Source organism: Anomalospiza imberbis, chromosome 4 (genome assembly GCF_031753505.1).
Source record: "Anomalospiza imberbis isolate Cuckoo-Finch-1a 21T00152 chromosome 4, ASM3175350v1, whole genome shotgun sequence".
NCBI classification, from domain to species: domain Eukaryota; kingdom Metazoa; phylum Chordata; class Aves; order Passeriformes; family Viduidae; genus Anomalospiza; species Anomalospiza imberbis.
Window position 1 is genome coordinate 51,922,448 of NC_089684.1, and position 23,905 is coordinate 51,946,352.

At 35.1% G+C, this 23,905-nt stretch overlaps 1 protein-coding gene across 4 annotated transcripts in view; it reads left to right on the plus strand.

The window, feature by feature from the left end:
* Positions 1-23,716, plus strand: part of GRK4 (G protein-coupled receptor kinase 4) — a 38,829-nt gene extending 15,113 nt beyond the window's left edge. For 3 of the 4 annotated variants that reach the window (XM_068188547.1, XM_068188549.1, XM_068188550.1), the window contains 13 exons: positions 669-746; positions 1,784-1,884; positions 3,224-3,316; positions 4,684-4,747; positions 5,492-5,632; positions 7,911-8,101; positions 10,556-10,593; positions 13,115-13,204; positions 13,757-13,965; positions 14,760-14,897; positions 15,503-15,640; positions 17,793-17,915; positions 19,350-23,716. In XM_068188547.1, the coding sequence (XP_068044648.1) occupies positions 669-746; positions 1,784-1,884; positions 3,224-3,316; positions 4,684-4,747; positions 5,492-5,632; positions 7,911-8,101; positions 10,556-10,593; positions 13,115-13,204; positions 13,757-13,965; positions 14,760-14,897; positions 15,503-15,640; positions 17,793-17,915; positions 19,350-19,403 (1,458 nt within the window). In that variant the 3' untranslated portion in view covers positions 19,404-23,716. Of the gene's footprint in view, positions 1-668; positions 747-1,783; positions 1,885-3,223; positions 3,317-4,683; positions 4,748-5,491; positions 5,633-7,910; positions 8,102-10,555; positions 10,594-13,114; positions 13,205-13,756; positions 13,966-14,759; positions 14,906-15,502; positions 15,641-17,792; positions 17,916-19,349 lie in introns of all 4 variants that reach the window. The other variant, XR_010998532.1, reaches the window with a different exon arrangement.
* The last annotated feature ends 189 nt before the right edge of the window (positions 23,717-23,905 follow it).

Sequence of the window (23,905 nt, forward strand, 5' to 3'; positions counted from 1 at the left end):
TAGTTCTTGGAGTTTTTCAGTAGTAGTATCTGTGTGGTGATTTGCTGGTTGTGCTTTTTTTCCATAAGTAGCTACTTCTGGAGCTCTGTTCAGCTGCCAGCTGTTTATCTGCAAAACGCACTGTGTTACACAATTCTCTTTTTCTTCATCTCAGTACCAGAGTTACTAAGTCAAAAACTTTCAAAATTTGTATCCAGTCAATTTTATTTTTTCAAAGAATGGTGTAGGGTTTGGTTTAGATCGCATTTATAAGCTTGTAGAAAGTAGTTTTTTCCTGGTCTTACCCAAAACTGAAGCAAAGAATAACACATGAAGGGAAAAAAGTACAGTGAAGAAAAAGCTGATTATTGTACTCCTGATTATTTTCCATCTGGGTCATTCTGTCCTACAATACTACATGAATACAATTTCATTGTAATTGACCTAGTTTAACCTCTAGTATGGAGTTATTTTAATTGCATTTAGGCAAATTGTTAGGTTTTGTATGTTTTCCAAAGATTAAATTCCATATCCTTTTTTTATTCCTTAGGACTGTTCTTCATACATGTTTCACTATATAGCCTTCTGTTATATTAAGAGCATTGTGTTATTCATGATAAAATTTACCTATCATCATGTAAAAGATGCTAAGTGACTCTGAACATAATGTTCCAATTCCATTTCCCTAGGCAGAATATGAGGTATCTTCAGATGAAAAGCGCATAGACTGTGGCCTCAAAGTTTTAGAGACCTACTTCACTAATGGGGTAAATATATTGCAAAAGATTTCTTCAAGTGCTTTGTAAGTGTCAGATAAATAGAGAGATCTAAGTCGTTGCATTGTTTTTAGTAAATTGACTTTCAGACTTCATTGATCCCATTTTTGTCTTTCTGAGAGGTGTGCTGCCTTCTAAAATTCTGCTCAATCAACTCGAGCAGAAACCTTGACTGATCTCTGCTTTTATATAACTACTACAATTGCAACTTATTGTCCGTTTAACACCTACAGAAAACTTAAAAAGAAATTAACTCAGGGTATTGTAGTCTGAAGTCTTTTAGACTTGTGGCCTAGTTGGCTGTAAATTTTCAGAGTTCCTGCAGGTTTTCACAAAGTGAAATGCTGTTTTCTTCTGAAGCATTCTGTTACTTTCAGTTTTCCATAGTAATATCATTAATAGATTATTTTTTGCATTTATCAAGTGTCTTTTTTTTTTTTTGTAGCCAGTTGAAGCTTTTCTGTGGATATATAATTAGATGTTTGCTTTTTATGAATAGATGCTCCTTTTGCTTCTCTTGCTTTGGTCATCTTATACAAAAGGCCTTGAAGATGCCTTAAAAGCAGATAGAATCTAAATTTGCACATCTTTTTGACAATTTCTTTGGGACTATGATAATTCACGTACATTTTTCAAAAAAACCCAGGTTTCTTTGATCTGGTTTGAAATAGTTTACCAGCCTGTGTTTGTGTTTCTTTCTCCTTCCTTCCATCCTGCCAAGCCAGAGAGATGACTTGCTTTTTTGGTGGTAGACTTATGGAAAGAAAAAGAATTTTGACTTATTGCCAAGTTTATTCCCCCAGATACTGAAATAGTAAATAACTGAAATAACTTTCAATGCATTTTTCTGTAACAGGAAATAAATAAAAATTTCGCTCAAATACAACTTTCTTGATTTTCTCTTTAGTCAAACTGTTCCTTTCCTTTAACCGTATTAAAAACTTTAATTTATCTTTGAATACAAAACCTTTAGGTCTTCTATCGATTTACATGCTTTCATTGTTGCTTTCCTTTCTTATTATGTTAAGTCTGCAGCACACTTGCCAGAAATACCTCAGGAAACAGTAAATGAATGTAAAGCAAGACTGGAAAAGAACCCTTCTAAGGATCTTTTCATGGACTGTACTAGGTAAGTTAAAAATGCCTAGTGCTAAGTTTGAGAATTACAAGAGTAATTTGTGTGTTTCTAAGGAAAGTGAAATATGAAGTTGTTATACCCAGAAGTACTGAGTTCCTGAAATGAGTAAAGTAAGAAACTTGGAACAGATTTTTTAGAGGTCTAGGTTTCCTTCAGATGTGATTTAGATGTTCAACTTTTGCAGAGCTTTAATGCTACTTTTGCATAAAATCACACTGTTGTCTGACACCAAGAATTCTGCAAGATAAATGGTATTTCTCTTTATTGTATTCTTACTTTTTGAGAGACTCTCTTCCATTATGAAGGTACTCAGAAAAAATAAGAAGTTATAAGTTGAAGCTTGAAAGGTTTCTGAACAACTTTAGACATTTTAGGTTCTTTAAAACAGGTTTAACTGAGGCTAACACTTATGTGCCATTAAGATGGCTGATTAGAGGATCACTTGTGATCGTTTACACATAATACAACTTGGTTTTGTTCTGCAGACATGGAGTGATATTTCACACAGTAGTAGCAGGGGAGGCTTGTCTTGGAGGGATGGTACATGTTTCTGAGTGTTACATGTCTTTCTAAAGCCTTTATGTTTCTAATATTTCTGGTTCTTCAAGGCATGCTTGATCATGTCTGAAGGATGACTACAGATTTTGTCACTGCTTGGGTCATCTCCCTGGCAACAGAAATAAGCCTGCTTTGTAACAAGCTGAGATTATAAGATTGAAAGGGCTGTGTGAGAACACCTCATAAAACGTGTCTGAAATGGAGTGTCTCATGTAGGTCATCCCCTTTCCCTTGTCCAATAAATACCTGACTACAGTTTGAATTACTTGTTTCCCTCCCACCTCCATCTTGGTGTGTTGCTTCTAAGGGAATGATAAGGCACTTGGTGTTCAAAATTTAGATGTAGCATTTAGTATTTCAATTTCAAATCCTAGAAAAAAAATTATTTACCAGTCTCCACAGAATGCATGAAACCCTGTAGATACTTTCAGAGGTCATATTTGCAAGGTCATACATGCATAAAAAGCTGCTGAGAAGCTGATGTTGAAGATGTTGAAGACAATAAAAATGCAGAGGTGAAAGTATCTAGTTCCTCTAAGCAGCAGTAGTTTGGCCTTCACAAGTATTTTGACAAGAAGTTTTCTGTAGCAGGCACTCACTTTGTGAGAGACATTTAGGTTAAAACCATTGCAGAGCACACTGGCAATATTTTTTCTGCCTACAGCTTCATTGATATGTTTAAATATATGTCTGTAGATTGATAGCACCTCCTGCTTCAACAGCCTTTTTCAGAATAAGATGGATTTTATTTTTCTGTTTATTTTCCTGCTAGAATTGTCCATGAATACCTAAGCAAAAGACCTTTTGAAGCTTACCAGGAGAGTGTGTATTTTTCCCGTTTCTTACAGTGGAAATGGCTGGAAAAGTAAGTGTATTTATAATTTTTGCATTATAATTTAGCTTTGCTTTATGGCAAATATTGATTTTTATACTGGAAATGCTATAGAGCTGAATACTAAATGAGACTGCCTGTCTAAGAAATTATGATCTGAAAGACAAGATGTAAAGAAAAAAGTTGATGGACAGCAGGAGAACTAATACTCCAATGGAACTGTAGCGTTTAAGTGGTAAATCTTAAGTCTTTAGGTGGTATTGGGTAAATGCAAATTCAAAAGTGTTTGGCTGTCAAGTGTGCAGTGGAATACCAATCTTTCTTGGGAATACCACGATCCTTTAGTTTCAAGCTTCTAATTAGTTGTTAATAAACAGATTAATCTAGTATTATAACCCACTGGGTAATTGGATAATTTACTAGGTTTTTTAGGGTTGTACAGATACAGATCTAGTAATTACAAGATAGCAAGATTTACATACATGTATCAGAATCTCATTTGGACTTTGAAATCAATATTAGGTGAGTGTCCAGACTCTTTTCAGAAGGCTGAAATTGTTACAAATTGATTCAAATTCATGCCCCTGGGTATTGTGATCACATATTCAAACATTAAGGTCCTTGAGCTCTGATTTTATTGTAAATTCCAATTATCCCATGACTTTATTTTACTGAACTGGTTGCAAAAGCCAGTAGAGAAAACTAGGGAAGTAACTGAAATTTTCTACTAAATGAACCTCCACTGTTGTCCTGAGAACAAAGCTGCAGTAACAGCAAGTGCTCATTTAAAGCAAACACAGGAAAACCCACTACCTTGTAATAGCCCTGCTCTGACTCATTTAGGAGAGTTTTAGCATAGAGGGATCAACAGCTCTACTGCCTCCAGTTATCTGTTCCTCCTCTGCATCAATACCCTTACAATTTGGCTCTTGAACTGCTCTTGAACAGTTTTTTATAGTAAACTGCTCTCTGTTTTTTATAGTAAAAAACAAAGTGAAATCAGAAATGGTTTACCTTTTAAATGCCGCCCTGTAAGCATGATCCCATTGAAATGCAGTCTGCATGTCAGAGTCAATTAAGGGAGGCAGCAGGAGCTGATAATGGCCTGTGCTGAGAACACCGAGGCTCTGACTGTGGGCAGCAAAGGGCCGACCTGACCAGCTTTTCTTCCTGCTACTGGCAGTGCCTGGTGACCACATGAGGGAGCCCACGTTTCTCAGCAGAGCACCCTTTTCGTTTGAAATTCAGCTTATTATAGTACTTCTACACGAGGTTAAGGCAACATTTGCTCAGAAATATATTAGAAAAAAAAGGAGGAAATTAAGACAGACCTCGGGGTGGGGAGGGATTACTAACATTTGTAATTCCTGTTGTAGTCATTGTTTTTTTCTGTTAATCAGGCAGCCAGTAACCAAACACACATTTAGGCATTACCGAGTACTGGGCAAAGGTGGATTTGGAGAGGTGAGTACAGAAGTATCTTTCTGCAATGCAGTTCTTAAGTAATCAAAAAAAAAAAAAGGGAAGTCTGTTTAACTCTTGTCTCTATCAATCTACATTTGACACACCACCTGGCAAAGCTGTTGTCAATACAAACTGTTTTAATGTGTTAAAGCATTGTGGGTCATGCACAAAGCTACGGAAAACTTGTAGTGACTGACAACAGTTGCTTCTATTTAGAAATTTCATTTGGAAATGAGAATTTGGTTGCAATTTGCTAATTATGTAGAATATTCATGAACTTAATTTAAAATCTATAGATTTTAATAATTCTGTTTATAATTTATTGAGCTGCCTCTGTACATAATTTAACCAGAGCCCTATATGGAAGGAGAAGGTGTGCTATTACATTACCATTACGTTTCTCCTGTTTGATTGTGATGTGAATATTTATCCTTAACACATACTAGGACACTTAGCACTGTTACTGTAGTCACTTGTTTCACTAACATGGGATCCACAGTTTTACTAAGCTATTCAACCCCAAAAGAAATGTGTTTGCCTCTGTATAACCACTTTTTCTACTTCTCTTACAGTTTTTGTGAACCTTTAAAGTTGTGTCATGAGCGAAGGCTCTGTATTGATGCTTACGGGCCATAATTTTGACAGCATTAAAGAGTTTGAAAAGAAAATTAAATTTAATCTTCTTTAAAATAAAAATTCTAATAAACCTAAGGCATCTCTGACACACCATCCTTCTTTTTGTAGGTGTGTGCCTGTCAAGTACGGGCAACAGGAAAAATGTATGCTTGCAAAAAGCTAGAAAAAAAGAGAATAAAGAAGAGGAAAGGGGAATCAATGGCTCTAAATGAAAAAAGGATTCTAGAAAAAGTGAATAGTAGGTTTGTAGTAAGTATCTACTTCAAATCTATTTTCAGAAATTTATCTTGTTTTGTTTACTTCATTTCAGTCTCTTCCAGGAGCTTGTGGGCACAAAACTCTTTTAAAAATTGATTTAGGGGGTGCATGAGAGAAATGATTGAATGCAATAATAAATACATTTTGTGTGTGATTGGGAATAGTTCTGTGCACAAGGATATTTTTGGTCCACCTGCTTTATTTCTGACAGCCAGAACATTAGGCAGTGTTTTAGCATGCTGATGCCACTGAATCTTTGTCCTTTGTTTAATAGTTGAGTTTTTATATCCTGAGGTATTTTCATAGCATTTGTTACTCCGTTGCTGATATATCTTAAGATAAACATGACATTTTAATAGTGTATTGATTCAGGTTATATTGCTTTGCTGTGTACCAAGACTTAAAGCTGTATCTTGGATGTGAAACAATTAACTTTTTAATGGAATTTCCATGTAATGGAAATCTTAGTTTTAATAGCTAAACCTGATGCTGTTATGTAAATTATGGTCTGTAAGTAGTTCTAATTACTAAGCAGTGAAGGAAGTTAAAATGTTCAAAGATACACCAAGTAAAACTTTCCCCAGGTAATGTTTACTTTTTAATTGGAATGTTATTTAAATGTTAATTTCAAATACATTTTGCTTTGGTTTGAAATCCATTTACTTATAAATTTTGCATTGCTGTTCAGAGGATTTAAAAGTACCTGTTTCAGAGGATAGTGACAGTTATTTATAAATATATGTGTATAAAATATGCATGCATGTATTTTCTGATAAGTTTTATGTATTAAAAAAAAACCCTGTAGAATAGTGCCAGCTACAATAAAAATGAAGACCTTGCTGGCCAGATACATTAATATTTTAAAACAACGTAAATTATAGTTTTGTATAAATATGCTTATGTTATTTTTGCACAAGGCTTCTGGGCTTAAATGGATTGAAACTGAATCCAGAGAGTACCTGAATTTATCCATAAATAACTAAAACAGTGAAACTTCTATTTTTGAGTAACATTTTTTTCAGCATAAGTAAATGCTGTAAAACAGTAACTGATCCAAGTTGAACTTCAAATTGCTTTATAAAATTGAGCATGAGTTATTTTCTTCTTACTATCCAGTGGTGTTTTTTATGCAATAGAGAAGATCTAGGTCTAGCATTTGCAGTAATACTGGTTTTGAAGTGGGTAGATAACTCTGTCACAAGTACAGTCATAAATAGCTGGATACATCAGTTAAAGCCACCAAATGGGGATCTGTGCCTTGAGTAGCTGATTTCTGTATTTATTTAGTTTTATTAGTTAGTATTGTATTAACACTTCTGAAGGAAGAGTTTGGATCTGTTACTGAATTAAAACAATTATTTACTTGTACTGCATTTAAAATACATTTATTGAGTCAAAAAAAACCCTTACTGTTTTTTTTTTTTTTACCTAGCTAGTTTACCTAATGTAAGCAAAGTATATGTTTGAATTCCATTGCTCTTAGTACAAGTCAGGTAATTTTGAAGATCCTTCCAGATGATAATCTGCATAGCATAGCTTTTTCTATTGAAAATGAATTTGTAACTTAAGCAGTTAAATTTTATGGTATATTACAGTGTGTTAAATGGGGAGGGTTTTTTTTAATTCACAAGTCTACTTTAAAACTTTAAATGCACTTTAAAAACTTTTACCTAAAACCTTAAAAAATGTGGTGCTTTGTCCTTGCCTATCTGCTTCACATTTCAAGTACAGTGAGAAGAAATATTGTAAAGAGTTGTACTGAGTCTTTACTGTTGGCAAGTTCTAAATGAGGGAAATATGCAGTTACTTGAGGGGGAGGCAGGGGTAGGAACATAAGCTACACATTAGATTTAAAATAATTTGAGTTCCTCTAGGGAAGTTTTGAGTCTCATAGTTCAGGAAGATGGTCTGGCAGTGCATAATTCCTGAGGTAGTCATAAGACAAGGAATATGCTTATGCTGTCTGGACAAAGAGTAAAACAGGTAACATGCAGCTGAGGGGCATCACCAATGACTGTGTTTTCTGGGCAGCTCAACAGATCTGCCACTAAGCTTTTGTGTTGTGTGTATGGTTTGTGTACGCAGGCACGTTAGTCTGAATTCCTTTGTGTCCTCCAGTACACTGCAAGAGTGATTTTCCACTTGTGTGTTTCGCTCTTTTTGCTTTGAAAAAGGATTCATAAGTTGATGGTATTGGAAAAAAGACCTGTGAATTGTTTTGGGGTTTATGAATGAATAATGGTTGTGTTCTCACCCTGCCCGTTTTTAGGTTAGTTTATCCTATACATATGAGACGAAAGACGCCCTGTGTTTAGTATTAACCATAATGAATGGAGGGGATCTGAAGTTTCACATATATAACATGGGAAATCCTGGCTTTGATGAAGAAAGGGCTATTTTCTATGCTGCAGAACTCTGCTGTGGTCTGGAGGATTTGCAAAGGGAGAGAATTGTTTACAGGTGAGTGTCATTTACAGTTACTTGTACTTTTCCCTGTCTCTTCAGCATTGAACATATTAATTGTTTCCTACTAAAACAAGTTTGTATTTTAATTTTGTAGGAAAAGAATAAAATAAATTTGTTTAGTTATCCTTTTCATGGCATATCCTTAGGAATATAGCTCTTATGTCTTCTTGCTGTTGATTTAGGTCTTGATGCTTGATATATTTTAAAACAGTATAAAGTTGATTCAAGGTTTGTTTGTAAAATGAAATTAAACTATGATTTACAATTAATTTATAATTTTAATGCATAAGTTTTAGGAGTATGGCATTGTATTCCTGACGACTCTAAAGTAGTTCACAGAGGGCTCTAGAAGTCCCTGGCTGCATTGCATGTTGTGCTCACAAGGGTAACAGGATAGTCATAGCCTATGTGAAAAGCACCTTCGTGTTTTAGTTTCAGATTCCTCCAATAAAATTATTATTGCCTTTGAATTAATGAAACTGTCAGAAGTTTTATGCATTACAATTGAGATTGTATTATTTTATATGCTCTGTTTTGTCTTTGTACATCCATCATTTAACCCCTGGTATGCATTAACGTTACAGAACAAGCAAAACAAACTTAGTGGTGGACCAAGAATGCTTGCTTTATACTTCTGCTGTGTAACACCAAGTATCACACACACAGACACAGAGTGGGGAGTGGCAGAACCAGAATGAATCAGGCTTATGCTGGTGGTTGGATATGGTTCCCTAGAGAATTTGGCCAAGCTTGCAATATTACACAGTGTTTTTTGGCATACACATAGGAGGGAAGCAGGGGTGAGAGGTTTCATCAGCTACAAGTAGGTCCTTTTACATTGTCCAAGTGAAAACAAAACTGATTGTTTAGAATACAAAATAACAACAACAAAAAAACCCCAAACAAAACAAAAGACCCTAAGCCACAGCCCTGTGTTTAGGCCCAACTTGTTAGCAGTTTGCCTACAAGACAACCTTCTTCAAACACTTATGTCAAATCTAGTGTTCTTCAGTTTTCTTAACTCTGATCTCTGCTGGTTTCTCTGCTATTGTAATCTTCTATTTAATGTCCATTTATTAACATTATGGGGATTGTCAAGACTTAAAAGCATGAAAAGCAGAGCATCTTTATGACTTTTGCATACAGTTAAACTCATAAGATAACAAAACTTTACCTGGAATACACATACTACAGAACATAAATTAACCAATATTTTGGGGCAAAAGTACTACTTAGATTTCCTGGTGAACAGTTGTCTCTCATTTAGAATGTCAACTCTAGAGTCATTCTTCCTAAAATTTTTTCTTTTGTTATTATGTATATATATATATATATACATATTGTTTTTAATAATATATTCCAATAATTGATTATTTAGCCAACTGCTGGGTTTTATATGTCTATTTCTGGCTTATATTTATGGTGGAATAAATCTAAGTGACCAACTCAGTCCACATGCTTACTGATGCATACAACAAATATACATATATATAAAATAACATTTAAAAAATTAACAATATATATTATAACTAACTATAGTGCACTATTATAAATAATAATGTAGGTTATACATTTTATACAGATTTTCATGCCTATATATAGGTATGTATATCCTCAGGAGAATCCGCTAAGGGATAAATCCTAGAACAACTTCTGATTCAGCTTCAATGACTTCCCAAATTTCCTTGAGCAGGGGCAAATTCAAACATTCCATTCAATATTTTCTTTTGTTCTCAAAGTAAAAATGCACAAGATGCAAAATTGCAATGTTGAATTTATTGCCCTTTTAGTATTTTCTGAGTCTTGCTATCATTTAATACTTAAAAAATGTTGTTTGTGAAACTTTGATGTTTACAGAAAAGTACTAGGAAATTTCTAGAAAGTTATTGCAAAGAATCTTAACTAAATGAAGTGTCTAGGAATCTTTAGAAGTTGCATGTCCAAGTTAAAGAAATTGAGTTTGAATGAATGATATTAAGCCTGTACTTAGTCTTGAGATTATTACTCTTTGTTGATATTCTGATGCCCTGGGGTGAAATATAGCAAGGAGTCAGCATCAAACTGCAGCAAACACTTGTATTTTACCACTGGGTAGTTGTAAAGCTAATACTTCTCAGGAGAAATGTTTTTCACTTATGAGCACAAATTTGGGTGTAAATGCTGGATCTTTATATCAGGTTTTTAGTGTTGTCTTGCCTTTGTTAAGTAAATTAAGTAGTTATGTTAATGTAAATTAAAGAGGATTAAAGAGTTCAGGGACAGTGGATCTAGTTCTCTGGTTAAACTGTTTGTATATAGGCCATCAACTTCACAGCTTTTTTTTGTTTATAGGTGCAACTGGAAAAATTGCTTCAGTGAGAACCAAGAAGTCTTCTGTTGAATCTGTTGCACTTAAGGGCTAATAGTTTTGTCTTTTTTTAATTCACATTTCTGTTGTTCAATTTTTAGAGACTTGAAGCCTGAGAATATACTTCTTGATGACTGTGGTAAGTAAAAATTAAAATTAATTTTGAAATCAGGAATTATACCTCTAATTAATAACAAAACAGAAATGTAAGGGATTTCTTCATAATAAGAGACATCATTGATGAACCTTACTTTAGCAAAGAAAATACTGCCTTGCTTTTTAGAAAGCAGGGGAAAACTTTGGGGGGTCAACCATGATTTTGTTTGAAGGGTTGATTTTCTACCTTCAAATTGCTACTTTTTTCCTTTTACTCTGCATCTCCCCCCTCTTCTTGATTTAAGATCACTAAAATTTTTATATGGATTTGTTTTGTTTGTCTTTTCTTCAACTGTGGAAACATGATTTATTAGATGGGGGGCCAGAATTTTATTTGGTAAACCAGAATGTTTAGACAGTAAGAAGAAATCTGAAGTATTTCTGTTTTCAAATTTCAACTAAAAGAAGTCTGATGGTCCCTGATGCATATGTGGCTGGAAGGAATCAAGGAAGTACAAACAATATGAAGACATATTTGTAGTCTTTTGTTTGTCAAAAGCCAAATTAATTCTCTTTAATGACTTTGTATGCAAGTCATTACCAGAATCTTTTGAATTGACTGTGAAACATGTGCAGGAATTCTCTTCTAAGCTGTGGATGAATATTACAAGTTTGTTCTTGTAACTGCTGAGAGTTTTAGTTGAGGAAAAACTATTTTTGAAGTCAGTAGCACAATGTTTTTATTTTAAAGTCAGCATGTAATGACTGATAAATTTCAAAAAAGATGATGCTTGAGAGAAGTCACTTTTCAAGAGCTAAAGCTTTGTTAGACATCAAATACATGCTTTAATTTTTCTTTCCAGCAATGTCTTGGAAAAGCTGAAGGCTTCTTTGAGGAAAAATTGTAGCCTTGCAGGACTGCACTAGAATGCTTCCTCTCTGCCAGGGATATTTTGATCTAGTTCCAGAGAGCACAGGAGACTAATTAGAAAATCGCTTCAGGAGCTCAGATCTTGCACTTGAAAAGGGGTTCATCAGGTGTTAGGGAATACAAGAGCATCTGAATGTATTTAAAATAGCATTTGCAACTCCAAAGCATTACCTTATTTCCAGCCAGTATATAGAGTGTTACTTGACTTTCTTCTCTCTCTCTCTGTCCATCCCCTGATTATCTAACACATGTACATAAGAAATTAATATGCTGTAAACTAATATTGATGCTGTGGAGCTTTTTGAATGCCACAGCATAAATGCACAAAGGTTAATTAGGCACTGGAATGGGCTACCCAGAGAGGTGATGCAGTGTCCACTCTTGGAGGCTTTCTAAATAAGTATTTAAAAAACCTTGGACACTTGGGGCTGCCTGCTTGCTCAGAAGGTTTTAGTAGAGACCTTCTGAAGTCTCCTTTCCAGCCTGGATCATTCTGTGAGTCTGTGGTGTTTCTGTAAACAACAGTATCCCTGTCCTTATAACCAGTATTAGAAATAAGTGTGGGGTTGGCTTTTTTTTCCCTTTTTGGCAATGAATCTTTCTACAAAATTGTTTTAAAATTGAATTGAAAATGTGATTGTCCTTTCTTCTGTCTAGACTTTAACATTTTTATTAAGAAAGTACCTTATGTGTTTCTGCATTAAAATGTCAATACAGTTCTTGCCTTGAAATGTCTTGAATGTGCTTGAAAGAGTTCATGAGTCTATCCAACAAAGAATGGGAATATCCATGGGAATGTAAGGGAGAGTGGGGTGGGTTTATTTCCATTGCCCTCCTTGGACTGATATCCCACTGAGCAGTGCATGACAAGCCAGTCTATTGCCAGATGATTTCCATGTTAGAGGTACAGCTCTAAAGGCCACATGTGATAGGGGAAGGTCATCAGCTTGAGACATTTGGCTGATAAAGTGCAATAGAAGCTGTTATCCACTTAGGAGTGACTCATGAGAAGAGGAAATCCCAGAATTGAACTGACATGTTACAATAGAAATACTTCTGAGTAGGTTATTGACTGGGCTGCTTCTGGTTTGGGGTGGGAGTGGGGATAGCAATTCCAAGTACTCACGTTTGGCATTATTGGGGTACTTCATCACAGGGAAACAAGCTCTCTCAGTACAGGCTACAGTTTTCTCACATTTGGAATGAGTTAATTTTGAAGTTGTACTAAGAAGGCAGAAAGCTAAGTGCTTGTGGTGGGCATACAGAATGGAAAACCACAAGTGTCTGATGCATAGATGCAGAATCTGAAATGAGCATTTCTATTTGTCCAAGAACAGCAGCCTATGCCAAAGCTAGGAATTAGAGTGCTTAAGAGTAAAATTATTTTTGTATGACTTTCAGAAAATCAGTTATATCGGTGCCTCTCTTTCTTCACAATTTTAAGGAGGAGCTAAATAAAACACTCTTTTCAAGTTAAGTTAAATAAACTTAGGGCTATATGAATGTTTTGATACTTTGTAGTGGGTTTTTTATGAGGTATGCAATTGAAATTTTTTGTTTTAAAAGTGATAATACTTCATTATTTTACCTCATTAACTAGCTGACTACGTATAATTTATTTTAACATAAATAGGACATATCAGGATTTCAGATCTTGGATTAGCTGTGCAGATTCCAGAAGGTGAAACTGTCCGAGGACGTGTTGGGACCGTTGGCTACATGGGTATGTAAAGCATCCTTTGCTAGTTACATTTTACCAGAAAATTTGCTTCTGTGAATATAAGAACTGTATTGGACCTAGATTAGTTACTAGACATATTATGGGAAGAAGAAAGGTTATAATATGCATTTGTAGATGTTACTCAATTATAAGCCTACTGATAAACTTGAACACTTAACTGAAAACTCCAGCTTTAGACAGAACTTTAAGAAAGCACCTAATTTTTTTCTGAGATTCAAAGAGATTTATGGTCACAGGTAAACAGAGAAATTACTGTGACAATACATTTCTTTCCGTGCTTTGGAAAACTTAATTCTCAGGGTTTTTTTTCAGTCTAAAGAATACTGGTTTTAAGCGTTAAAGAAATTAAGTTTTTCTCTTGAATATAAACAGAGTTCTCACTGTAGAAATTAAAATTTCTTCAAAGTACAGAGGAGTCACACAAACATGTCTGCACAGAGCCCTATGTTTTGGGGTCTGAGAGTTTTTCCAATACACACAATTAGTCAATTTAAAGTGAAATGGTGTGGGTGTGTCTTTGTTTTTGTTTTGTAGCTCCAGAAGTGCTCAAAAATGAGAAGTATACATTCAGTCCAGATTGGTGGGGTCTTGGCTGTTTGATTTACGAAATGATTGAAGGACAGTCTCCATTCAGGAAACATAAGGAAAGAGTTAAACGGGATGAGATTGACCGGAGAGTAAAGGAAGACCAGGAAACATACTCAGACAAGTTTTCAGAGGAGGCAAAATCCATCTGCAGGATGGTGGGTGAAGAGACGTAGAGGTTTGAAAATTAAATTTCTAATCCTTTTAAAGAGACCAACTACTTTATTTTAAAATCTTGAAAATTTTTCAGAACTGGATTTCTTAAACCTTTCTTTAGTTCACGTGAAAGTTTGTGATTGTTCATGAACGGTTCAGTTACCAAACTTCAAGAATTCAGAACATTTCTCAAGATGAAGGAAAGCTGCATAAATTGATTATTGGTCACATGAATGAAATGGTCTAGTACTGCTTGGACCACTTATTATAGATGGAGTGCAATAGCATGCTCAACTTGGATACTGCATGGGAACAAGTGGCTGAGTAGTACACCAGCTTCTTCACCTAAAACATTATCTACAAGACAATGGCTCTTTTTTCCTATCTTGCCTGTTCTTAAATTTATCCAGAAAGCTTCACAAGTTTTCTGTACTAGTTAATGCAAGATATGTAAAAATATATGGAAAAAACATAAGTCTGTATTTCTTGAAAGAAAAGCCTACTGCAAAGTCTGCACTGTAAAGTCTTCTCAGCATGGCATCAATTAAAATATTTTCATATAACTTTAGGTATAAGCTTCAAATCATGTCCTTTTAGGGGTTCTTTTGTCTGTTGAAAATATATTTGTTCCAGAATGTTGTTGTTTGGGTTTCCAGTTGATTTTGATACATGATAAATTTACCTAATAAGAGGCCAAGCAGCAAAACAAACTGATTGGAAGACATTGTATGGAGATATTTTTGTTTTAGCTGTGGGATTGTATCATGGATCACCTTTTTTTTCCATGTATCTGCAGTTACTTGCTAAAAATCCAGGGGAACGACTGGGTTGCACTGAAGGAGGAGCTGCTGTTGTAAAGCAACATCCTATTTTCAAGAACATCAACTTCAAGAGGCTGGAAGCTAACATGTTAGAACCTCCATTCTTGCCAGATGTAAGTAGGTGAGACAGATTTGATTAGTATCTAAAAAGGCAAGAACTGTCATAATTCTATGTTAGCAATCATATGAACTCCAGAGAAACCTTTAAAGTTAGTTACATTCATAGGAGAATACTGTTGTAGCTATTGATGATAACTAATTGTTTTTTGGTGTTTCATGTGAGATCACAAAACAATTTACAATAGTGGTATTTCCCTAGGGAGCTTTGTAGCTGATTTCTTGCCACTTAAAAGTTCCCTTCCATTGCTCAGATGCAGAAGAAATAAGGAATAGCTTTGAAGAAAATACTCCAGAGTTGAAAGGAAGGTGACAAAAGATGAGTGAAAGTGAATTATGATAATCATTGAGATCCAGACAAGCTGTTTCTGGCTTTGATATTTCTTTTCTGTTACTTGAGGGATAGATAGAATTGCTCAGGTGACTTATGAAGAGCATCTTTGTATTTCTGTTCCATAGAATAATGTAATTTGGTGATCAGCAGTGTGAAATGTAAAATTGCAGACATTTTGCTCCCTTTTGCTCATCTAGGAAAAATAAAACCAAACTAAAAGTCCCCAGATCCAAAACTTTAATGAAGTAATCTTGTATTGTACTGCAGCCACGTGCCGTTTATTGTAAAGATGTCCTGGATATTGAGCAGTTCTCAACAGTAAAAGGAGTGAACCTGGATACCACAGACGATGACTTCTATTCCAAATTTGTGACGGGTTGTGTCTCAATCCCTTGGCAAAATGAGGTAATGCATATTTCATAGATTATTTTCTTTAGTACAGCAGTATAGAATATTTAATAAAATATATAATGATTTTCTCTGGGAGATGTGAAGATATTTTTGCTTTAGACTTCTTTGCTGAGAGGCTTCAGAAAAAAAAAATTCCGAAAACATAAAGGAGCTTGCTAAAAACTGAGATTTATGGTAAATGTGCATAAACAAAGTCTGGCATCTTGTCCTCATAGGCACAGCTTACAGAGCAGTATTAGTATCAGTAGGGCCACCCTTTCCTTGTTCTTCAGTCACATGTTATTCAGTATTGCTGTTCACAGAAAAGGGATGGAATTATTCCAAGTGTTCAAAAGCAAATAGGTGCAGTGCAAGCTGTCTGTGTATAGCCTGTGTATCAATACAGTATCCAAGTGACAGTAATACAGAATTGCAGACTCACTTTTTTAAAGGTTTCAAAACAAACAGTTCAATATCAGTTGAGTCAGACTTTCCCTTAAGAGCTTTTTTGTGTGCCTAGTGAATGAATATTCTAGTAGTCTGCATAGAGTACTAGAATTTTGCTGCCTTTGCATGCAGTTCAAATCCTCTTTACTGTTTCAGCAAGAGCACTCAGTAACAATTACTTAAAATTGTATTTCTTGTTATGGATGCCTTGTCCCCATTATAATTTATTTGTGACTTTCTTAAATTACTATTGTCTTGAATTCTGCTAGTGTCATTTCTCTTCCAGTATGATTGCATTTATAAGCTTGAACACAAAAGATGAGCAATTTCTGAACAATTTGGAGGAAGAAGTACATTCCCTTTTGTTTTCCTTTTGTTTTTTTTTTTTTTTTTTGCATTACACTAAGAAGGATATTTGAAAAGGTGTCATTTGACATAGAAAGTTTTCACTGAGAAACAGTGAACCTTGGAGAAAGAAGTATTTCCTATACTACTTTGTAATTCTAAACTTCAGAATATGATCTAGTTATTAAAAAATAAACTGCAGCTTAATAACTAGCCCTGCAGAGAGGGATAAAGTTGGAAGTAGTTGTGGAATTCTTGTGATGGCAATTGCTTTTCTTCAAGGAAGAACTGCAGATTTCATTGTACATTTGTGCTTATTTTTTCTTTCAATTCATGTTACTGAACTTTCCCTTAAATTTTTGCCTCTCAAGACTTTCTCTCACCATTCCATAATTTACCCAGTGTTCTGGTTTACAACAAAAGCAGGCTGCATTTCTTCTTACTCCACTTTATGCCCTCTCTCCCTCTACAAGGTATATTCACAGTCTTAAGCTGCACCAAGGGAAGTATAGGCTGGATAGCAGGAAAAAGTGTTTTACAGAAAGAATAGCAAAGTACTGGAATGATCTGCCTGAGGAGGTGGTAGAATCACCATCCCTGGATGTGTTTAAAAAAAAACTGGATGTGGCACTTGGTGCCTTGGTTTAGTTGAGGTGTTAGGACAGGGTTGGATTCGATGATCTAACAGGTCTCTTCCAACCTTGTGATTCTGTGATTCATTTGGCTGCTTGCTGTTGTGACAGATGTGTACTGGTGGCACTTACTGGCAAATGCCAACTGGATTTGGGCATTAGCCACTCCCCCCCTTCTGACCTTGCCTGTTGGTTACATTTTGGCAGGCACTCTTCCTGCTGTCCTTTCTGTACCCAGTAATTGTGGCTTTATTTCTTTTGTTTCTGTGTACACAGACAAAGATGATTTCAAAATCCCTTGCTTCTCTCCAGAGTCCCATCTTCATTATATCTTTTTTTTTCCTCCCATGTCATGTTTATTAATTAAGTTCAGTCCAGGGCATAGAGATATTACATTTTTTTGGCTGGGCTGCTCTAAAGTGAACAGAATACCTGAAAGACAAATCTATTTCTGGTTCTAAAAGCTTCTCTTTATTGCATCATGAGCAGAAGAAAGAGAAGAAGGCAAAAAAAGCAAGGGAGTACCAGACACCTGTGTGAGAGTGCTCCCATTGCTATTCTTTAGTTGGTTGTGTACAAGGAGAGTCAATGTCAGCTTTGTGCCTCCTTTTGGAGACAGTGGTGTAGTTTGGCTGATGAATTTTTAAGGGTTAGGAGTACCCAGCCAGAGTAAATAGATAATACCTGGAAGTTGTTTGAGAGGCTTTTATGGCTATTTCATTTATATTTCATATGTTTCAAAGATGATTGAAACGGGATGCTTTGAAGATATCAATGCATATGAAACTGATGGTACTGTGTCACCAGACAGAGAGAAGTCTCCTAAGCCAAAGAGAGGCTTCTTTCACAGACTTTTTAGTGGAGAGGTAAGGACATTTCTTTCATAAGAAAATTAACTTCCATTCTTTTTTTTTATTTAATTATTATTAATTTGTGATAGGGAAACCAAATTGCTCACTGCATACTGAAACTTATGAAATCTGTTTTGTTATGGCTTTGCCCCTCCACTGCATTTCAGAAATTATGGCAATCCCTATAACTGCAGGAAGTTTTCCTGCCTCAGCATTCTGTTCCTCTCTAGTTACCTGGGTTCTGTTAAAAGCTGTACTATAGACCTGCCTTTGCTAAAGAGGTTAATTTGGGCCTTGCTTCTTACATATTTTACCATTTGTTAATGAAACTTGTGTATTTATCTTCAGAAATAAATGGGGCCCTGTGTAAAAACTAGTAATAAGTATTTTCATAAGCAAAATAAGTGTCTATCCAATAAATAAGTAAATAAGTAGAAATATCCCCAAAATAAATGAGAAGCACCGCAAAACAAATGTTAAAATATCTTAGACAGTTTAATGCCTTCACCAAAACAACGACATAATAGATCTTTACGTAGCTGATAATACACAGCCTTTTCTTACACACAGACTTCTGCTCTTTAGTAGAAGAATTTCCTGCTCAGAGAATCGAATATTTACAGCCTAGAAGACACATCATGTATTGTAATTGTCTACAGGATGTAAGAAATACACTATTAGTAAATGTTTGCAGTTGAAGGTGTTATATACAATTCTGCTTGCTCAGTGTACCTGCACTTAGAGAGGAATTATCTTGAGAAGTCTGAGTATATTCCAATAGTGAACACTTGGGTAGAAATTACTTTTGCTTTCAAGCAGAAATGGAATTTTAAAATTGCTAGGTGCATATTGTTAAGTAGCCACAGCAAAGCTATGTATTAAAATTGCATGAAGAAATTTTTTGTGTTCAGCTGGCAATTCACCTTTCTAGAATGGTACAATACTAATGGAATGTATAATAGTACTGTCATTTTTAGTTCATCTTTTGTCGTACACTTTTCCTCCACTTTGAGTAATGGACTAGAAGAGATGGTTGAGTGTACTAATATTCTCACATAGCTAAAGTTAAAGCTTATGTCTTACTGTAGTCTTTTCCAGCCAAAAATCAGCAGGATTCATACTGTCCCAAGATATGGCTCTATGTATTGAGAAGAAATCCTAAAAAATTAATATGGTTTGACAGTTTTCAGTTGGTTTTGAACTGGTAGGATTGCAGTTAATTTTCTTGTGAAGTTAAAAGAAGGAAAGAACTTTAATTAAATTTTAACAATTTGAGATTTGGGGTTGAGATTGTGGATTCCTTTGAGTTTCCCAAAGCATTTAGTTAGGATGGAGAAAAATGTGCTGGAAAAAGACCCACCCTCCCAGCCTTTCTGTGCCCCATAAAACACACAAATAAACAATAGTATTATTTCTGCAGCTGACCTGTCTGTTTGTCTTCTCTTGCAGGTCTGCTTTAAATCTGATTGCAGTGATGATGAGCAGGAGTCTTCCAGACTTTAAATCATTTTATGCTCATCAGAAAGGATGAGCAAACATTAAATGTTTTATATCTCTGTAGCAAATTGTATTATATATATTTTTTATCTGAGTTCAAGGATTTTTGTACATTTGTACTTCATTTGTTTTAAGATGTATATTTTCACTAAAGCTTAATTGTACAAAAAGTAATGAGTGCCATTTGAGTGAGTGTGTTTCTGTATGTATTTGATTTATCTTGATTATTTTTTTCCCAGTGGAATGAATCTAGAAATACTAAAAGGATTTTAAAGCACAGAGATAGTATCTATGGCATCACTGTAACTTGACTTTGTATGCTCCTGGTAAAACTCTTCTTGATCATTAGGATCTTTATTAGCAGTTTTCCTGACTGTAAAGTTGATGTACTGATAAATTTAATAATTCTGGTATTATCCAGCAGCATGGCAGTGCTATTACCTAATGTATCTCTCAAGCAACTGCTAAGAGAAAAAAAGGAATTCAGTGCACTGTGGCCAGCTATTAGAAATTGCTCTTTATTATCAGGCTCTGTAGAATCTCTCTGTATTTCTGTATAAAGACAACTTCGAACACTTAGCTTAATCCTGAAGCTGAATTATCCCATTCTTTTCTACCCATCTTACACATCCTCTCCACAGAGTTTCTTGGCATGAACCATGCAAGTTGACCTATGCCAAAATTTTATAACTATATTTTTAAAACTTTGTTGTCTTTACTGAAAGGATTTCTTTTTACCTGTGGGGACACAGTTTTATTTTATTTTCTGTAAATGAAATTGTTTTTAACTCCATGTAGAGTGTTATGATTTTACAATGGTTTAAAAAACAAAGCATGGGCTCTTCTTACTAATTTCCTCTCTGCTTATGTTGTAATATGCAATGTTCTAGGGTTGACAGCGATCACTGCTACTGGGGGAAGGGCAAGGTAGCATTAAGTATTGAATTTAATTCTGTAAGTATTTTTATAGCCTTTTAAAACAGAAACATTAAAATATGTCTTCAATGATTGCTTAATACAGACGTGGAGCTGGTATTGAAGTTTGTTATGATTACCTGATCTCCATTAGTAAAACTGACAAAAGCTGCTTGAAAGCTAGGCAAACTTCCATTCTTCTGGACTCACTGTAGGTCAGATGCTTTATTCTGTAAATTTCTAGTAAAACTATTCATCTGGGTATGAGAGTCAATTTAAAGAGCACATTTCATTAACAGCCTCTTCTGTTTTCAAAATTGAGTTGGGTACTTGAAATAGAATGGAGTTGGAGACATGATTTTAGTTCAATATTTTGTTCTGTATTCTGAAGATTTGTCTCAACTGTGCATGCATTCAAATCTCTGAGGCACCAACCGGACCACACATGTACACACAGAGCAGCTGAATAGCCCCCCCACCTCAAAAAGGTCTGTCTTGTGATCTGCAGACCCACTGGAAGAAACTTCAGCTGCTTCTGAGAAACTCACAAGATATATTTGATATTCAAGCCTATCATCAGGTTTTAATTCATGGTATTTGGTCTCTAAAGACAAAGTTTTAATGGATTAGAATTTGAAAAAATTGGAAAACCAGTGTGTTGCAGAACCCTACTGGGGCTCATCTGGTGTCTCACTGAAATTGTTCCTCTTGGCTACTGTGCCACAGAAATGAGGAATGAGACAGTTTTCCTGTGTTTTCAGTGCATTTTTCCTCCAGTCTAAAACAGCACACAAGACAGCAAAATTATTCTTTTAGAGAGTACAAAGGGAGGAATTGGCAGAGGGAGAGAGAGTCTGAATGAATTACTGGAAGATGGTCTGATGTAATAGTGAAGGGATGGGAGGCTTGACAGAAATATCTGAAGTAAGGGTGTTGGCTAGAACCATTATGTGTGAGACAAAGAGCTGGCAGTCTGACCTGACCCTCTTTATTTTGTACCACAGCAATAGAAGAACTCTAAAAAGATGGGAATGGAAAAATGGGGAAGTAACAAAAGGGTTTTATAAATACCTACATGGTTGGAGAAGTCATCGTTTCCCTGATTAAGGTTTGAATTTTTAAGATCTTAGGCTTGCTGTTCTGAGGCAAAGGTGACTGTATAAACACCAGACATGCAGGGTGACTGTCTGGATTTAATGTCCATGTAGAGTAACTTGAAATTTGGGCAGGAATACCATGGACACAAGCTGAGTAATTTTTATGAAGAAAATACAGGAATTGGTTTTAACAGATTAAAAAAAAAAATTGAAAGTCTATTTATCATGTATTTCAAGTTTTCTTTCTGTATGGGATGGAGAGGAATCTTAACTTAAAAAAAAAATCAATTCTCTATTTTGGAGCGTTGAGGCTTAAGATATATTTTCCAGGAATCTGTGAAGAAAGAGGCTAAATGAAAAGGGAAATTGTTCCTAAGAAGTGGTTATTTAATTGTCCGCTTCTTTGGAAAAAGGAACTCCTTGTAAAAAAAATGAGAATTTGTTTTTATGAAGTTTTACTTAGTTTCATTTCACAAGTTTTTTCTTAAGTTCGGAATAGTACTATTGAATTGTTTTTGAGTGAGTACATGTTTGCTGGATTATGACATAATCCCATTGGGTTTGGGGTTTTTTTTTTTTTTTTTTTTTTTTTTTGGTTAGTTGATCAGTTCTTCCCCAATAGGCTCAAGATGGTATTATTGTCCTATAAATTTGTCCCTTTTGGCTAGAAATACAAGCATGTAGTAATGCCTGCATCTTATCTGATGTGAATCCCCTGGAAAATTAGAAAAAACAAGGAACTGGAAGGATCAGCAATCAACATAAGTCTCCTTGCACAGTACACAGAGGGGAAGATGTTAATGTTATGCTGTCTAATCTAAGGTGACTACATTGGCTAAAGGTCTTTACTGGAGTGTAAGGAGCTTGGAGGTGCATCTTGAAAGCAGGGAAAGGCTAAGGAGAGGGGAGAACACCTGAAAGCAAAATATCACGGTGCAAGAAATTTAATATGACCTTAACTCTTGATTTTTTAGGACAAAAGTGGGACAAAGAAGGGGGAAAATATCAGGTTATGTTTACTGATTATGTAGCCTTTTACTTCCATGAAACTGTTGGGGTGGGATGGGGGAAGCCAACATAACTTCTTGTAATTCAGTATGACTTCATTCTCTAGACCATGGGTTGGAAGGCTTTAATAGCACTGAGACAATCCAATGTACTACTGGTGCAAGATTTGGAAAGACCTATGGAATTCTATGGAGTTATTTGCATGAGATCAACCCTCCCTTCCTGTGGCGTGTGTTTCCAAGCATTTGTGTATATAAATCTTCATGTTTGCTTGCAAGTACCTCAGACATCTCTATTTAGCTCAAAAGTCAGAAACTGTGAAACAATGTTGCAGTGTCTTATTGATTTACTTAATGCTTTTCAATGTTGTGACCGGAAGAATAGAATCTTCATGCCTCAGGGTTGTTTTTTCTATTATGAAAGCTGTCAGCTTCCCCCTGTCCCCTGAGGTGTGTTCATAATAGAGATGATGTTGTTTCTGGATTATAAAAACTACAGAACAGTCTCTGCTGAAAAAATGAGCACCTAAAAATAATAGTAAGTAAGAAAAAAAAACTTAGCCTTTAATATCTCTTGTCTCTTTTTTTTCCCCCCAAATCATTCTTAAAACAGTAATCCTGAATGTTTTTGAATATGAAAGAGAATTATCTCTAAATCAAAATAAAATCATCTGGTTTAAAAATCAATGATAGAGGCTATTAAAACCAACTAACAATCCATTATTAGAATGCACTTCAGTTATTTTTCAAACTACACTGATATAAGAATTTTTTCATTGCCATTTGTACAAATGGAGAATACTTGTTTACAAGTTACTAAAATATGACAACAAAAGTGATATTTTTCTATGGTTTACAGTTTAGCATTATATGAATTTGACATTGGAATTATCATCTTCATTTTAGTATAGGTTTTCAGAAAACACTTCTCTTTAGGAAGTGAAATTCGAATCATTGGAAAGTATCTTTAAGCTGAAGTCACATTTACTTTAATTACTCACTTGGCTTATTTGGTGATGATGATGTCCCTTCTGCTGAATGAAACATTCTTTATTTCATAATTGTTCTTGTGGTTTAACTTAAGCTTTGCACATGAGATGTAGGTAACTTTTTTCCATGATCCAGTTGTGTCCAAAACACCAGAATTCTTTCCAGGCATAGGAAGCTGACTGTTAAATGTGATGTGTTACTTCCAGCATCTCCAAACCATTGACTGTTCACGTGTGAGCTGTTTTCCTGGACGTTCTAGCATTGTAATTCCTGAAATAAAAGCAAAACAGTGCCACATATCTCAACCACATGTATTACTGTCTAATGTGATTTATTTACCATGTCTATCGTGGTAGCTGAGATAGAAAAAGAAAAAAAAAAAACGAAAATTGTATTTAAAATAAATTTCCAGTTTCTTGAAGCAGAAAATGTCTCCTGCATAGTATAAGCTTTTTAGCAGTGTAAGGTAGTCGAATCCAGGAAAAAATGCCCCAGTTCT